At 25.0% G+C, this 18852-nt stretch overlaps 3 protein-coding genes across 3 annotated transcripts; 1 reads left to right on the forward strand and 2 right to left on the reverse strand. All coding sequences in view use genetic code 6, as the record gives it.

Annotated features, from left to right (window-relative positions):
- Positions 1-680: 680 nt before the first annotated feature.
- TTHERM_00637770 (beige/BEACH domain protein) lies at positions 681-11982 on the forward strand (the record flags this gene model as incomplete). The annotated part of the gene is made up of 23 exons (XM_001032438.2): positions 681-824; positions 1067-1228; positions 1513-1668; positions 1731-1961; positions 2012-2311; positions 2367-2643; positions 2700-2843; positions 2905-3605; positions 3665-3838; positions 3932-5882; positions 5933-6570; positions 6637-7120; positions 7181-8968; positions 9022-9157; positions 9217-9866; positions 9923-10649; positions 10699-10796; positions 10852-10925; positions 10980-11121; positions 11171-11259; positions 11324-11461; positions 11522-11689; positions 11743-11982. The coding sequence occupies 23 exons, from the start codon at positions 681-683 to the stop codon at positions 11980-11982; spliced, it is 9612 nt and encodes a 3203-aa protein (XP_001032438.2).
- Positions 11983-12954: 972 nt separating this feature from the next.
- Positions 12955-16017, reverse strand: TTHERM_00637780 (transmembrane protein, putative). The gene is made up of 4 exons (XM_001032439.3): positions 15432-16017; positions 14713-15370; positions 14213-14652; positions 12955-14116 (listed from the first exon to the last, which is right to left on the reverse strand). Exons 1-4 carry the CDS (start codon positions 15939-15941, stop codon positions 13103-13105), a joined length of 2622 nt encoding a protein of 873 aa, XP_001032439.1. The 5' UTR covers positions 15942-16017; the 3' UTR covers positions 12955-13102.
- Positions 16018-17273: 1256 nt separating this feature from the next.
- TTHERM_00637790 (hypothetical protein) lies at positions 17274-18512 on the reverse strand (the record flags this gene model as incomplete). The annotated part of the gene is made up of 3 exons (XM_001032440.1): positions 17274-17459; positions 17864-18074; positions 18124-18512. The coding sequence occupies 3 exons, from the start codon at positions 18510-18512 to the stop codon at positions 17274-17276; spliced, it is 786 nt and encodes a 261-aa protein (XP_001032440.1).
- Positions 18513-18852: the final 340 nt, after the last annotated feature.

Genomic DNA, 18852 nt, shown 5'->3' on the forward strand with positions numbered 1-18852 from the left:
ATAAGTTAAAATAGAATTATTTTATTATTTTTTTGAATTTGGATGTGTTTAAAAAAAAAATAAATATCATATTTTAATAGATTGAAAAAAAATAGGTGCATAAAAAAATAAATAATAATGGTAAAGAGTCTATGATTTGTAAATAATAATTAAATAGAATTAGGGTAATTATTAATAATAAATAATAATTTATATATTAAATGAATATATTTTTTTATGAATAAATGAATATGGGATCTATATATTCGTATGGATATATATTTCAAAGAAGATTTTGAAATAAAAGCAAAATTGCATTGAATATTTAAGAAATATGAGTAATAAGGTGTTCTATATTATACATTTATTTATTGATTAAATAATTAGTTGATTGATTTATTTATTAATTAAAACAAGAAGTAGTATACTACTGACATTTACAAAAGAAAAGAAAGTAACATATAAAATTAATAGTAGTGTGATTCAATAAGCATAAATATATTTTAGAATAGGAGATAATTAATTATCATATAGGAAACCATTAAACTGATTACTAAAATAATCGCTCCATACTCAAGGGAACTTTATATAAACTAAGCACATCTCATACTCAGAAAACAACTTAAATCAATTTTTGAAAATAAAGAATCAAATTAGCAAAAACATCAACTAAATAATTTTAAGCAGTTTTATCTCGTAAGATGAACGAGAAGTTTGATCCGTGTTTTCAGGAGGCTGGTATTAGTTAGCCCAACAAATTCTTTAAAGAGAATAAGATTCTTATACGTCCAAGTGTTATCAGTGAATTTTTTAACTATTTTGAAGACCTTGAAGAAGATAAGCAGGTAATTTTTTGCAACATCATTTCTTAGTAATTTTTGAAAATCTGACTCCTAAGAATCTTTTGATTCCAAAAGATAGCATAGGGGTAACAGCGATTGGTACATTCCACAAAAGTTTAAGAGGCAATAGACAAAGATATTTAGATGTTTTTAGAATATTTTTGAAATAAGCCTTTAACTACCAACTTGAATTCATAACTTCTTTTCTACTTATTGATATTAACTTTTACAAATTTTATAAATAGATTAGTAGTTTAGACGCGCTTTTAGAGATAATACCACAAATTTCCCAAAATGCAACAATGCTAGTTTCAAAAAGCATAAGTAAATAAAATGCAAAGGCCCACGATTTAATTGATGTATTGATTTAACTCGCAATAAAGTTGGCAGGTAGAAAGAACTAAAAGGTAATTAAGACATTAATTTTGAATTATTTCGTTAACTATCAATACTAGAGAAAGGAATAAGAGATAAATATTTAAGCAAAAAATGAAAGTTAAATAATGAAAATAGATATTAAATACAAACAATAGAGCTTAAATATATACAAATCAAAATGTAATTTTACCCAAAATTTAGTTTTTCAGCATTGAATTTTAACAAATTATAATGATTGGTATTTTTGATATTTTTGTTGTTGTAAGATATTATGATGATAGATACATCATTCAATTATATATAATTATTATAGGTTATTGAAAAATTGATTAGCTTGATAGTTATATTAGCAAAGGAAAACAATCTTCGAAAATCTAATTTGTAATCTGTATATTCAATTCTATCAAATAATTTTTATGATCAAAATCTAGACTATAGTCAATTATGCACTGCTGTTGAAATTTTGCAAGTAAATTATAATTAATAAGTTATTTGGTTGCTGAACATTTTTTTTCTATCTATTTTTATTAGAAAGTATTTAAGATACAAAGACCCAGAGGTTATTCTTCAACTACTCCTATTTCTTCACCTATTTTAGCTTCTTCTCATATTTAGTAGCAGTAAAAGTTAGTTGTTAACTAAATAGAAGCAGATGATAAAGAAGTGAGGTCTAATCCTTACAGTTATTTCTACTTTCAAGGAAAAGACTCAAACATATCAATTGTATAAGGAAATGCTAATCCTGTTTGGAAATTTGAAAATGTATAAAATATGCTTTTGCAAATTTATTTATAATTTATTTAAAAAAAAAGGGAATATGCCTATGCTTTTGGTTTTATTTAGACAAATTGAAATATTCTATTGAAGATTCATGCATTGTACCTCAATAAAAATTATTCACAATACATACATCAGTTGATGGCAAGGGTGGTGGTATAGAGGCTTATTTTGTTAACAATTAGTTATTTTATAGAATATTGCCTGAATAGTATTTAGAACCCACTCCTAAATCAAACGGAGTTTTAGTTGATTAGTTTTAGCCCGGAGAGTGGCACTTTATAGGAATAGACCATGAGGTCCCAAAGTTATTTGGCAAATCAGGATCAATTAAAGTAATTTCTAAAAACAAAAAAAAATTAAATTAATTAATTAATTTAAATTGATTAGGTCGTAGTTAACAATAAGAAACCAATTAGTTTTAATATGGATTATCCTAAAATTCCTTCCTCAAGCTAGATAAAAAAGTTCTGTTTTGGCGAGCATTTAATAGGTAAAATAAGCTCAGTCATGATTTTAAGTTAGCCAATAGGAGTAGATGAAATTTAACAGCTTCCTAAATTTTATCAGTACGGATTTCAGAATTCACATTCTTTGAAGAGTTTGGATAGAACTTTTGAATCATCTATAAATAAAATTTACCTATTGCTTTCTCCAACTAGATCATGTAAAATTAAGCAAAATAAATATTAATGTAAATTTTTAATTTTTAATTTAAATCAGATAATAATAGATGCTATGATGCAATTAACAATCATGTTGCTCTATTTAGTGAAAAGGCAGGAGTTTATTATAAAGACCCTCTTAAATTTAAAATAAATGAGCTAGGAGGACTCTAAGGAATAGTCCCATTATTTTATGTTATAAGTAAATAATAAATTAAAACAAATTGAGCTTCTTGTTATTTATTTTTATCAATATTTAAAAGGATTTTGCAAAAAAAGTGGTGAAACAAATGCAGTTAATGAGCTTTTAGAATTATTAATTATTTTATTGCATAAAAGACATGACTTTCAAACTCAAGCTGCTAAATTAGACATACTTAAAATTATTTCTAATTTACTAAGCGAACTAACTGAGCCTTATATTGATTTAATAACTATCGCTCGCTTAAAGGAATTAAAATAAGTTATACAAGAACCATCATTATAATAGTCTTTCTTTTTAGATTTTTTATGGAATTTAGATCTTCTTTTTGTTATGGAAAGCAACGAAGTCAAAATATAATATATAGCATTCTTGAAATCTGTTTACGAATAAAACCCAGACCACTATAATAAGCTTTTTAGTGTATCTTAAATTATTTCTCAAGCAATCTTAAAATGTGATGTTAGAACTTCACAGTGCTGCTAAAACCATTCCTTAAATCTCTTAGGAGTAAAATAAGTAGATTAAGCAAAATCCTCAATTATAGAAACATAAAATAGTCCTGCCCTCAACTCGCTTTCAAATAATAATTAAGAATAGTTCAATTAATTGTCTAAAATAATATAGCCTCTTTTTGAAATTATAGAAAGCATTTTTCTTAAAAGCTGTGATGACTTAGGCCAAGATCTCGTTTAGATATTAAATGCTTTCAATTTAAAATGTTCCCCTTGTTTTCATTTAAGCTTATTCGGAATATTGAAAGTAAATCAGAAATTTAATCAAATTATTTATTATTAATTAATTAAATCATATTAAAACAGAAAATTTTGATAGATAAGCCATCTGACCAATAGAATAATACCAAGAAATATTTAAAGATTATGATAGAAAATAAAGCAATTTATACATTCCTATATTTGATGCAAAACTCACCCTTCATTGACATCAAAGCTATGTGTCTAAAAATGATAAATTTACTCAATTAGAAAACTACTGTAAAATTTTTTTTTATTTTTCAAATATTTTATATTTTTCCATTTTAACTTTAACATAATTTGTTTTAATAAAATATCTCTTTACTTTAATAGAAGCAGTAACTGATTAATGAATATGAGTTATGTAGTTATATTTCGAATATTCTTTGGAACTTAAATTAATGCAAAAGTATTGAAGTAACTCCTTTAATTAACCCTCAGGAGTCTCCAGAAAAAGCAAAAATAGCTCCATAAATAGGGAATTTTAATTTAGATAGTAACTAATAATTAATTGAGTCAAAATTTATAGAATAAGAGGAATAAGTGGATAAAATTAATTCCAAATAAGAAATGATAAGCTAAGGTATTAGCAATAATAATGGGTAATAATAATTATTATTTTAGAGTAAAGAAAATAAAAAAATAAGCTTTAATTAAGACTAGTTTGAAAATGGGAATCACCTCAATGATAATTAAAATTTATAATAACCCTAGATAGATTAACCATAGCCGTTTTTTAAAAAAGAAAAACCATAAAGTAAACATTAAAAATAATTCTAACTCAACAAAGGAGCTCTAAATTTAAATATTGAATAAGATGACAATAGTTAACCAATTAATAATACTGCTTAAATTGCAATTAATACTGAAAATGGAAATTATTAAAAAGAAGAAACAAATTAATTAACTTAAGAACCTCTTAAAATAAATAAGCCTCCATAAAAGAAAAAAAAATTTTTATAATTAGATGATGACATTCTAATTAATACTAATGATGATTTTGTTATAAGCTAACCACAAGCTTAGTAGTAAGAAAAAGAGAGTTAGAATAATAAAAAAACATTAATCGGATTCATGGATAAGTTGAATAAAGCTTAAGAAGAAAACTAAGAAAAAGATCATTAATAGATTTAAAATGATAATAATTCGCTATCTCAATTTATTCCCCCAAACGGATCAAAAAAGCCAAGCATTTCAAATGCATTTAATAGTTAGTATTAAGAAAGTGATGGGTTCACATTTAATATTCCAAATGAACCTTATGATCAAATGAAAGTAGCTATGAATCCAGGATTCAACTAGGCTCCATCAATGCTTAACAAAAGAGCTTAAGGTAGCAAATTTAGTTTTCCAACTCTTGATTCTAATCCAACTGCAACTAGTAATACAAATAACAATGGCTTAGATTTAGGAAGTAAAAATAAAATAGGTGGTTCTAGCAAATTCTAGTTTGACTCCAGCGGAATTCCAAGTAGTATTCCAAGTATTCCTAGTGGTGGTAGTGGAACTTACATGGAACCTAAAATGTCAAGCAAAGCTGGTTAAGCACTATAATTCACGTTTCCTAACTAGAAACCTAAAGGTTCTTCAAGTTCAACAAATGACTAAGTTGAAAATTTTAGTTTGCCATAACCAAGAAAAAGTCTTAAAAATTAAAACTTAAATTTAAAATAAATCGACGATAAGAATGATGAAGAAGAGGAACTATCTGAAAAAGCTGCAGAATCTAAGTAAGACAGATCTTCGATACCTCTTGATATATCTCTTGAATAAAATGTTGTGCTTCCAAAGCTCCCTCATTAAACTCATTAAAGAATAAAAAAACCTAATTTAATGCTAAACGATGTACCAACTAATGATGAAAATAAAGCAGATACTATAAATCCACCTTAAAAACAACCTTCTTAGCCAAACTAATCAACAAAAAAAGGAAAACCATCTTCTGGATAACCATCATACAAAAAGAAATTATTTGGAAACTTAGAAATTAATATAGATACAGTTAACGAAGAGTATACTACAGGTGGAGGAGAGACTGCTCTTAAATAATTATAAATATAAAATTATGATGAAGCTGAAGAAGAAAAAGCAATAGCAGAATTAGCTCGTTTATGTGTTAAATATATGAATGGTGAGCTTAAATATAGTGAAGAAGATTATTATAATAGTAGAATGCCAAATATTCCATAAAAATCTTTTAATGCTCCAATGAGTGTTAGAGGAATTAAAAATATTGATTTATCATAGACTGGTCAAACTTACCTAGAAAACACTGAAAAGCCACGTAATTTTATTTTAAGTTAAAATTTTATAATGTGTTATTGTTTAATTTAGTTAACATTATTATGGAAAATACTGCTTAAGAAAATGACATGAGTTTTTCGATGGATTTCAACAAAGAATAAAGTATCGGACCAACTCCAAAAAATTTATAAATATTAAATAAAAAAAACTCCTCTCTAAAGGATAATTTCTTAGCTACCGATGACTTGATAAAAGCCTAATATTTTAAGGATGAGCTGATGAATGAAGAAATTGTGAAACCTCAGGTTTAGGTAGATAATTTAATTTAAAAGGACGAATAAGAAGTTGTTGCTACTGCAAATGTTAGCAATCAAGAAATATTTAATTAAACTGGGTAAATTAACTAAAATCAAGAATTAGTAGATAGATAGAAATTATTCGATAGCATAGATTTTGAACCTCTCTACATATCAATTATGGAATGGGTTTTGCAAAGATTGCCTGGAAATTTAGATAACACAATTATTATAACAGATAAAGACAATATCACTTCAAACCATGCCTTATAAATTTTAATGTCATTTTACAATCACTGCAATAATAATCTACGTCCAGTCATTATTTAAGATCTTCAGCTAGTTGTCAAATGGAATATCTAGAATAGCAATACACTTCTCAAGTACACTGAGTTTTATTATTGGCTTCTTGACATTCTTTTTGATTAACAAGTAAAAAATACATTTTAAAATTTATTTAAAAAGTTTTATTTTTAATAAAATTTAATGAATTATTAGGTAAATATGTTTTTAGAAAAAGAAGCCAACGGTAATCAAAAAGATGCAGTTTCTGCTGTTTTATGGAGTTCAGGAATGAAAATTCATGCAATTTTAATGAAAGCAGCCTTGATGCAAGATCCTGAAGGTTACAAAAAACTCTAAGGAATATTTGTTTGGTTAGAAACTAAATTTGCTTAAGCTGTAAGCTAAGACTAGAAATTTACATTCAGTGTAGCATCTAAATATCTTTTACGCAGTCTATGGTAGTCCATGCTAGATTCAGTGAATGAAGATTTAAAAGGAAATTTGAATTAACAAATAAATAGTCCAGCATTTTGGAATAATATTATTTAAATTATATACAGTACCTAAGAAATAGTACTCTCTGCTCATAATTATGAATTTAACCTTCCTAAAGTTAATGATCACTCCAAAATTTACCTTTCAATGAGAAATTTTTGTACAATTGTTGATACTTAAAATGACTTTAACATCCCAAAAAGTAATTTATTTATTTTTTTAATTTGAAATAGATTTTAATAATTATAAAAAATAAATAAAGACTTCAAAGATTAAATTACTAGTAATAATTGGATTGATAGATAAATAGTTAATGGAATTATTAAAATACTTGATAATATATGGAACGAGACTAAGTTTGATATCAACTTTTAGAAATTTCATAACAACAAATAAAATGTCGCAAATAGCTAAGCTCTTGAAGAATCTGAATGGTTGACTATATAAAAATAAGTAGCAAATATGCTCAGTTTTTCAAAGTAAGAGGAATTTGTTAAAGATTTTGATATCTTAATGTCTAATCCTATACCAGAAAGAGGCTCATTTATGAAAATATGCAACTTGTTAATAACACTTTAGATAGATGACATCATCCGCAGAAGACAATCTAAAGAAATTTTAAGGGAAGCTTTAGAAAGATTTGAGAGAATGATAAAATATTATATTGTAGTTTGTGAAAATACTAGAGAGAAAAAAGTTTTAGCATAGAAAGAAGCAATTCACGCTAATATCCTCTATTGCTTAAATTATCTTTATATATAATACGAAACTGCAATAGCCGGTGTAGCTAATAACGAAGGAAACCCAAGTGAGAAATCTGAACATGAAAAAGTAAAAAATTGTATTGGGAAATCTATTAAAAACATATTTGTTTTTATATTGCTATGCATTGAACTTATACATTAATAATATGGTAATTTCGATAACTATCCATAAATGAAGGCAAATATGGCAAGTTTTAGCGTTTCTCCTATGATTCCAAACTTAAATATGATATTATTTGATTTATTCCATACTTATCTTTTGATGATGAATAGCAGTAATAACTAGCAAAATAGCGGAAACCCTGCTAACGATTGTATCCTGAATATGAAAACACTCAAAGAGCATAAAAATGAGTATCAATTTTTAAACATCGGTGAACTTACTTTTTCTAATGAATGGGTTTTCTGCTTTACTGATAATCCTAAAATATGGGAAGTTATTAACAAATATTACAATGATATCTTCAAAAATACACAAAGAACAATTAGAGAAATAAGCGAAGAGAGCTCAAAGGGAAGTATTCGCTCTTTTAAAATGAATGAAATGAATAAAGAAGTTATTGGGCGTACATACAATAATTAAATATTTGATAATACTGCAAAAGTTTTGGAAATAGAAGAGCAACAAAAATACAGAGATTTATAAGTTAACGAAGAAAGTGTTCGTTGTGCTCGTAATTTGTGGAAAAAATGTTGGAAACGCCTCCGTATCTATGATGGCTTGTGGAAGCCAAAACATATAAATAATTAATATGATTAACCTTTTGATGAACAGAGGTTCTCATATGAAAATAGATAAAATAATCCATTTTTTTACTTAAAAATTGATAAGTATGAAGCAAGAAATCGCATGAAACCTTATTTGAAATTAAAATTAATTGATCCAAAATATGCAAAAGAATATCAAACTAAGCTAAAACAGCTTCGTGTTAATCAAGGGTAAACTTCTATTTTATCTTCGAATGTAAAGCTTACAATAGTGTAAAATTAAATTAGCAATGACAATATTAATAATAATATTGATTCGGTCAATGAAATATATGGTAAAAACGCTTAAGACTCTTTTGCTAATATTAATTCAGACCCTAATAACACAACTAATATCTAACTAAGCTCAAATAATATCACTAGTGCTATAAATATAAATAATTAAAGCAGTTAAAATACAGTAAACTCTAGTAATAGTGGGAACAGCTACTTTTTTAATTTAGGAAAAAATATATCAAAAAATATTGCTAAAACATTTAAATCAATTCTTCCTTTTGCCAAAGAAAGTTCTTCTACAAGTAAATAAAAAACAAATCAAGAAATTATTTTTAAATTTTATTCATAAAAAAAGACTAAAAAGGAATTAATGAGATCTAAAACAAAAATTTACTCATCAGCTAAGAAGTCTAATTTACAAAAAAATGTTAATGGATTAAGACTTTAACTGCTAGAAACGGTTAACTTAGCATGACTGATGATAACCTAGTGTAATGTTAATTTTATATTAAAACTTTTAATTTAAAAAAATATTAAATTTAAAATAAAGATTTTAATATGAATCAATTGAGCAAAAAGAGTCTCATATAGCTATGACTTCTCACAAAATTCCTGACGACAGAAGGCTCATAAAGGAGTGGCCTCTCAAGCAAATAAAGGAAGTTCATACTAGAAGATATATACTCAAAAGAACTGCCATAGAAATATTCTTTTTAGATGGATCTTGTGTTCTTCTAAACTTCCCTCACAGCACTTAAGATTGTGAAGAAGTCAGTTAAAAATTAGTAAGAAATAGAAAGAAAAGATGCCCAAATATTATATATTATAATACCTTAGACCCTCGCAAACTCATAGAAAAAACTAATATAACTCAAAAATGGCTCAATCGCTAAATATCCAATTTTGAATATCTCATGCATTTGAATGGACTTGGAAGTAGAAGTTATAAGGATCTCACATAATATCCTGTTTTTCCATGGATAATAACAGATTATAAATCCAAAGATATTTTCACTACAATTAGAGATTTAACTAAGCCTATGGGTGCTCTAGGTACATAAGAAAGAATAGATTTTTATTTAGAAAGGTTTTCGAATATTGATCCTTTCCAAGATATTCCTCCTTTCCATTATGGCTCTCATTACAGTTCTCCTGCAATCATCTTTTAATTTATGTTGAGAATATAGCCTTTTACTAATGGTAACAAAATAATTTTATATCAAATTTTAGTTAATGTTGTGTAAAATATTTAAAAGGCACGAAGATTTTATAAGGGAATAAATTTGATATACCAGATAGACTATTTTATAGTCTTGAGGATTCATTCAGATGTGCTACAGAAGATAATGCAGATATTCGTGAATTAATACCTGAGCTTTTTTATCTTCCTGAATTATTCCTAAATATAAATAAGGAGGATTTCGGTATCCGTCAGACAGGTGAAAGAGTTGATAATGTAGAAATTCCTCAATGGGCTGATAGAAATCCTTATAAATTTGTAGTTTTACATAGAAAGGCTTTGGAATCTGAAGTCGTTTCTTCTAGCATCAGTAATTGGATTGACTTAATTTTTGGATATAAGTAGATTGGAAAGGAAGCTGAGAAGAATTTGAATGTATTTTATCACTTAACTTATGAGTAAAAAGTTGATTTGGATTAGATAAAAGATGAATCTACAAGAATTTCTACTGAAACGCAAATCATTAATTTTGGCTAAACTCCATTTTAACTATTTTTGGATAAACCTCACCCTCAAAGATTTTCAAAAGATTAAATATTTGCAGGAAGGATAATTGCTGATCCTCAAGCTGAAATCAAAGTATTCCGTCCAAGCAATGGCAAAAAAAAGAAATAAGCAACAAAAGAATATAAATTAGTGAACTTCTTTAGTGATATGATAGATGATTCCATCATTTCCTTAAAGTGGATAAATGATACCAGATTTATCTGTTTAAGAAGAAATGGGCAAATTACTTAATTTAGGTAAAATATTTATTTAAAGATTTGTTAAGTAAAACATTAATAAAAAAAGGTGGTACAACAATCCAGTTCATCAAGCTCAATAAACTGCCATACCCTTCTAATGTGGTGAGGATAAAAAGAAAGAAATTACTCTTGACAAAGGAAAAAGTAATTAAAAAAAAATTCACAATATTTAAGTTAAAAAAAAAATATTATAAAATAGAAGTCGCTTTGAATTAAATTGATTAATCTGTTAACTACAATGAATATCCTTGCTACTTTTTAAAAGAATCAAAGGTAACAAAAAAAAATATCATCAGATTTTTAAAAAGCATTAATTTTTAAAAAAAGATTGTGATTTTAGGAGGATTATGGGATGGTATAATTAAGTTAGTTTAAATAGACACTAATTAAGAAGTAGAATCATATTAAATGCATAACGATACAGTCACATACATGACATCAGATAGCAAAGAAAACTTCCTCATCTCAGGTAAAGATTAATTCAATTCTAAACTTGAAATAATATTAAATAACTAAAGGTACTAAGAGTGGTGAAGTCATAGTTTGGAAAATAAATACTGAAATGAAGCTCTCTGTTCGTTATGTAATAAATGATCATAGAGATAGAGTAATTTATTAATCAACTAAAAGCAATACATAAATTTTTTTAATTTACTTGTCAATAAAATTAGATCACTTAAATTAAAATCTCCAAAGATTTGCTAATATTTGCAACTGCTTCTGAAGATTCCACGATAAATATCTACAATTTAATAAGTGGATAATTTTATCGCACATTTTTCCATCCAAACAACCTTTCCATAGATAATGTAAATATTCATTTTCTATTTTTAAGGTTATTTATTTATTTATTGCTTATTCAAAATAAGGTTTTAATAAGTTATTAACCTCTACCTTGCATAGTATTCTACTCTAATTAGGATCGTACCCTTTACTCCTATAGCATCAATGGACAATTTTTGGCAAAGGCAAATGAAGAATTTTTATAAATCACAAGCTCATTAATAGTTAGAGACAATAACTTTTCAGAAATTATAGTAAATTATTTAATAAATATTTTTAAGCAATGATTAATTTTTTCCTTCTAAAGATATATGGAAACGAAAGAGGTGATGTTTTTTTTAGAGAGCTTCCTTTCTTAAATTTAAGAAAAGTATATAATGTATCAATTGGAAGTCCAGTATTAAGTATCGTTTGTTCTAAAGATAAGAGGTACTTGCTATGTGGTTGCAGTGATGGGTATATATCTGTTCTTACTGATCCTTTGACTAACAATAGGGTAATATAGCTAGGTAGATCTAATTCAAATAATAATGAATAGTAAAAATGATGTTTCTTAAACTAAGCCTTCTCAAAAAAAAAGAAAATATTTCTAATTTTCAAATTCTAATTATAAATTTTGTATTTAATAAATAAATAAAATATAAATAATAAATATCTAAATTGAACACAACTTGAGCATGCTTCATTATTAAATATAAATACTGAGAATAATATAATGAATGAAAGCAATTATTTGAAAATAAATTTTTGTCTTAATATGAAAATAAAAACTTTATTAGAAACTCTTCACTACCTTGCAAAAATTAGTAAAATTTCTCTGATAGATTAGATATAATGAGAAGTTAATTAAAAAAATTTAAATATAAAAAAATATATACAATACACTTCTTTAGGAAATTAAATCAATAAGTTTAATGTATCATACATACCATTACATACATACATATCCATTTTTGTAATATCATTCAAATAACCGCTTAAAAATAAAATATCCAAATTTATTTGATTTACTAGCAATCCCTCCTCACACATTTAAAATTAAATAAGCATTTCTGCTTAAGTTAAATAAATCTAATTAATTAACTAAATCAGTAATGAATAATATTTTTTTGTTAGCAAATAAAGATATTTTTAAATATTTAAAAGAGACTTTTTTTTCACTTGCAAAAAATAAATAATTTTTAGTAACAATGCTAAAAATTTTAAGAAACAATAATTAAGAAGCTTTAATATATTAGATTTTTAGAGGAAAATAAAAATAATTTTCTATTATCTAATTAAATTCTTCAAAATTTGATTATTAATAAATTAAATACCATAGTATATTTAATACATATCCCTCCCTCTCTTTATATTTTATTGTTAGAATACTCATTGATTATTATTATGTAATTCATAAGAATCAAACGAATATTTTGATAGAATATTTTTAATTTGAGCATTAATGTTTGCATTATAAATAATAATTTATCATAAATTTTTTAATCAATTTTAATTTTGAATATATTTATTGTAAAGATTGCTTGTTGGTAGAGATAAGAAAATATTTTATAAAATTATTAAATTAGAATACAATTATGAAGAAATATAATGTAATGTAATAAATTATGAAAGTTATTTTTATACAATATTTGATATTTTTTATACAAAATTTTGTTGAATATGCTTCAAATATTTTCTATAATTGAATCTATATTTTTATTTATACTATCTGTTTCTTTATATTATGGGGAAGAGCTGTTTGCCCTAGGAGAATTTTCAGAATCAAATTTCTTTTCCAAATCAATTGCTTCTATAATATATCTATAATCTTGATTTACTTTAATATTATATGATGGTAACATTCTTTTTTCTATGTTAAAGTATTCTTCATTATAAGGTACTAATTAATGCTGAGGAACTACTTAATGGCTTCTCTTACAGCACATATTAACAAATCTCTATAAAAATCCAGAATATGAAATGTTCAAAATATAAAGTCCTAAAACTATAAGAAGGAATATGAAAAGATAGAGAATATGGAAAGCTCTATTTTCAATAGGAGCTGAATCGTTAATTTTAACTTTAACTTCTCCTGTAGTCTGATTCATATTTAAAACCAACTAGCTTTAAGAACTTGGAAAGATTAAAGGCTATCCATACATGTAGAGTCCTACTGCTAAATGAAGCAAAAGAGACCATGGAAGGATCAATAACATACGATTACTTAAACCTGTATCATAAGTTGGTGGACGTCTGCATACTCTTAAAAGTAGGTACTTATAAACCCAATATTATGATGTTAAGATAATAAAGCCTGCAAATAGCATTATAGGGATACCTGAGGAATAAAATAATGTTGTGAAAATGATATTAAAAGTAGAAGCATAGTAAAAAGAAATTGGAAATTCTGGTCCAAGAATAGTTTTGTTTGCTACTCTTTAAACATCTTTTCCTTCAAGTTGTTTAACCTTTGATTCTCGTCTGCATTTACTAATCATGGAATATAAGAACTAGAATAAAAACAGAGTAACAACAAAGAAGAAGACTGTAACTGTAATCTTTGATCCTACTTATAAGTACCATGATCTGTCAAAATCAGTAGAAAACTACGATTTATTGTTATCTTATAAATTACTAATTGGAGGTATAGGTTTAGAAAAAGTAATTGCTGGCACAAAACCATAAATATTTGCTTGCAACTATTTTTTAAAAATATTTATAAATCTTAGTCAAATTTAAAATGATTATATTTAATTATTAATTTGAATAGAATAATAAATAAATTAATTGATTACAAATAATGTAATTAAAGCTGTGTTAACAAAAAAAGCTAAGAATAGCTTAGATGTCATAGAGGTAGTGTACTTAGTAATTGTTTTGTATCTATTAAATTTTCCTAGAGCTTAAATTGTAAGTCTAAGAAGAAAGTTAACAATTAGAACAACTAAACCTGTGACAATAGTAAGAGCATATGTAGTAGCATATTTGACCCAAACGTCCCAACATAAGTTTTGTAAAGCGCTATTGGATGTCATTTGAGAAAATGAAACATTAGTACAGTAGCATTATGTGTAAAGTGAAGATTTAGAGGCTTAAGAGAAGGAAATAGACTATTTTGGACAATCCTCAGTATTCTAAGGAGTTGCAATATTGGCAATGATAATAACAGCAAAAGTGATAATCATTACGATGATTACAAGTATAATAACAGCCAAAGTTCTTAAAAATCTATTAACTTTATTTAGTTTTAAAAATAATTAAATTTCATTTAAAAATAATTAACAAAATATCTTACATGAACTAACTTCAAGATTTTCCCAAAGAATGTTAGATGGTTCATCTGGTTTGAAGTTTAATTTGAGTAAATGCTTGTTTTATAGCATAAATTCTTTAACACGCTTTTAACCAAAGAAACCTTTTGTTTTTTTGTACTCTTATTATATTTTTTACTTATCTTCAATGCTGTTTAATATTATAAAAGCTTTAACAGATGGGTATTCATTATGAGATAGAACTGAACCATTCATCTTAGTTTAAACTTATTAATTAATGTCTGCTTAAATGTCTGCTAATTTTTTACCCAATTTTTATAATGTCTCACTTTTCTTTTCATCTTTACCTAAAAATTATTATCTTGATTTTTCTTGTTTTATCAAATCTATAAGCTATGCTTCCTCTTTATGCAAGAAGAGAGTATTGTAATAGTTTCTAGCAAATTTACACTCGAATACATCTACAGAAAAATTATCACGGAAATGATTGGATAAAATTTTTTCATCAGTAATTGTGTGAGGAAATCCTGATACTTCTATTGAATAATTAGATGGTAAAGAGTTTTTCAGATCAGTTTCCTTGGCTATTTGGTGTGAGTGGTAATGAAACCAAAAAATAAATAATAAGAATATAACTGAGTAAACTATATCTGGTACTGCAACTTATATTAATCTGCTATCCTATTTTTGAATAAAGCAAACTATTAGAATAAAAGAATAAAATCTCAAATTTTTAATTTACAGAGTTGCTAACAAAATCTACTATCCTCTACTGATTTTCTACTTGATCTGCTTAATAATCAGCGTCACTAGCATTTGCTCCAGGGGAAAGTAATTTTAGTTTTGGTTGATTAGATATGGATAGTTTAGGTAAGGAATTTGTAGACATTTCTATACTATTTAAGCTTTATCCTTGGATGTTACCTATTAAAGCAGGTATAGAAATAAGAGACATTAATAAAAAAACTATAGCAGAATATTTAAGAAGTTCAAAGAATAAGCGTAATCCTGGTCCATATTAAGCAAGCTCAGATAGATCGCAATTAAGACTGTATTCTTCATAAGAACCCCCATTGTTTTTCATTACACTAAATTTGTTTCTATAAGCAACAGCTTCTTCCCATGAAGCTAGCTGATCGCTAACTTTTTCCTAGTCTAAAATAGCCTTTTCTGCTTAAAATAAAGTTTTAGATTTGGCCATTACTTACTTGCGTAAGCTCATTTATTGTGCAATAACTTTTTATTGACTCATTCTTTTATTTAAAATTTTTTTCTAAATTTTTTGATATTATTATCTTTATAATTACTTGATAATCACTTTTTAATATTCACAAATTATGCAGTGAAATTTAAAAATCTTTGCATAAAATATTAGTTAGGTTATTAAGAGCTTCGAAATTAACTCCAAAAATACCTACCAGCTATTCTGTTTTTCTATGCGTTCTACCTACTCAATAAAAAATAAAATATAAATTATTACTGTGCAGAAAGAGGATAAGAAGTGCGTTTTTACATAGAATTTCTAAGTTTAAAAATATTCTATACCAGAAAACAAGCAAAATATTCGCACCAACATATGCAATTAGCCCTTATTCTATTAATTAATTTAAATATTAGATTCAAGCACTATGTTTGATTGATTGTAATCTAACCTTAATCTTTAATTTTTTAAAATTTACAATTTCAGTTGTTAACAACTTCGTAATACAGTAATAAAATAGACAAGATTCTATCTATTTAATTGTATTGATTTATAAGCCAGAATTATAAATGAATATCTTCTAATTCTCTTAACGCATAATCAAAAAAAATATAAGTGAAAATGTTAAATCTTAGTAAATAGTAATTTAAAAATTTAATCTGATAATTTCTATAATAAATCTATTATTTAAGTGTTGGATTTAAATATATTGATTGATATTTGTGAGTAAATATCAAATATTATTCTTTACTTTTATGATATTACTATTCATGATCAAAATAGATAATAAAAGTTATCAAACTTAAATATTTTGTTTCGATTCGTTTACTATTAATATTGCAAAATTTTCAATTAAGTCTATGAAGTATGACGAAACATACTTGCAGGATAACCACCAATCTTTTAGTGATCTTCAAATAAATATAAAGCTAAAATTAAGCAGAACAAAAACATTTTTCTTTTAAATGATTGCCCCATAAGTTGGAAGAAAAATATACATTACTTAATACAATTTAAAATCCAATTATTTGTAATAGCTATATGATTTTTAGTATAGACAATAGCATTCATGTAAATTAAGGATTAATTTAGAAGATATGTCTTAAAGCAAATATTATAAAATAAACAATAAATAAATTCAACGTATTGAAATAAAATTAAATTCCATGTAATTTGATTTAAATATTTGAATTATAATAGTCTTATAATAGATGTTTAATAATATTACTAAAATGAGTATCACTTCATTAATACTTATCAAGCATATTTTTTCATAAAAGTCTTAAAATAAGAATAAGCATGAATTTTTTAAGATCAACCTTTTTTACCTGAAATTTTATTAAAAAATACTATACATAGAACAGGATAAATTTTATGTAATATTCATTTTTCTTAATACTGTTCTAATTACTTAATTACTGCACTGACATCTTCCTCATCAAAGTATATTTCTATAGAAGGATCGTATTTTGTTTGTATGTAATTTTTTATCTTAGTAAATACTCTTTTTTTGAATTTAGTTTAGAACGTTAGGAGATGTAACTCATTGCTCTCGAATGGGAAACTACACTATATATAAATAAGAAATAATTAACATTGAAGAAATAAATAAATAATTCAGTAAGCATAAATAATTGATTTAAAATGAAATATAACTATATTTATTGCATTATTACTATTAAATAATATTTCATAAAATGCCAATAAATTCTATCTAATAATAAATTCAAATTAAATATTGAAAACCCCCAATCAAATCTAATCTAAGTTTTATATCTAAAATTACTATTTTTTTATAATTTATTATAATAAATTTCTACTTGTGATTAGTTTATCAATTCAAAAATTCTCTTCATAATTTTTCATTTTTGAAATAATATTTTCAAAATATACAAATATAAAGCTTGGCGCTGGTTGTAATTAATGTTTTTTAAGCTTATATTTATTCAAAAAATTTGAATTAATAAAATTACATTAACGTTCGTGCACATAAATAGAGACTCTTCTTTGTTAATTTCGAATGCTTGGAGATTAGCCTTAACGCATTAAGGACAAGCAATTTTCTTTTTATATTTTTTGCTATACTCAGGATTATTTAAAATATACTCTTATATGTCCTTTAAACTATATCTTTGTGTCTACTACTATTCTTCATGGCTCTTAGTATTTCCTACATTTTAAATACTTAATATAAAATTATTTTTAAATCAAAATTAATTTTAAAAAAATTTACTTTTATTTTGCAGCTATTTCTTCTTCTTCTTCTTGCAAATTATTTTAATTAGATTATTAATAATAATTTTTTTCTATTGCCTAAGATTTATTATTCAAGACATTGTGAAAGTATATTTCATCTGAATCGTTTGAATTTTTATAATTTTAAAACCAGTTATTCTCATGGTCTTATAGCAAATTTCCAAAATTATCTTAGAAATCGATTATATTTTATTCTTCATAATTTCCTAGATGCTAAAATTAATCATCTAAGCTGAAATCATGATTCTTGTGCATATTTTATTATATCTAGTTAACATTCACATCATCAAGATTCTGCATATAATCTTAGCTCTTTTAAACTTATAAATTAGCCTAAAAATTATGTGTGGCATTGTGATCACTCATTACGCTTAAAATAATAACAGAATATCAAGCTAATTTTATCCTAAATGATAAAATATTTTAGTTTTTATTTTTTATATGCAGTTTAAATCAAATTTTTTTAGCACTAACAAACAATCTTAGAATTAACTAAAATTAAAATTAATAAGCATCTATGATGATTTGTGATAATATTAAATTGTTCAAAAAATATTTACAAATTAATAGCTGAAAAAAATTTACAAAAAGTGATTGTTAAAAAGCTTAAATTAATTTAGGTTAATTTTGAAGATAATTTATGAATGAATGAATATTTTATCAAATTTTCATTGAATTTATTACAAAAACCATGTAAAAATGCATG

This window comes from Tetrahymena thermophila (assembly GCF_000189635.1).
Source record: "Tetrahymena thermophila SB210 genomic scaffold scf_8254528, whole genome shotgun sequence".
Lineage (NCBI taxonomy): Eukaryota > Ciliophora > Oligohymenophorea > Hymenostomatida > Tetrahymenidae > Tetrahymena > Tetrahymena thermophila.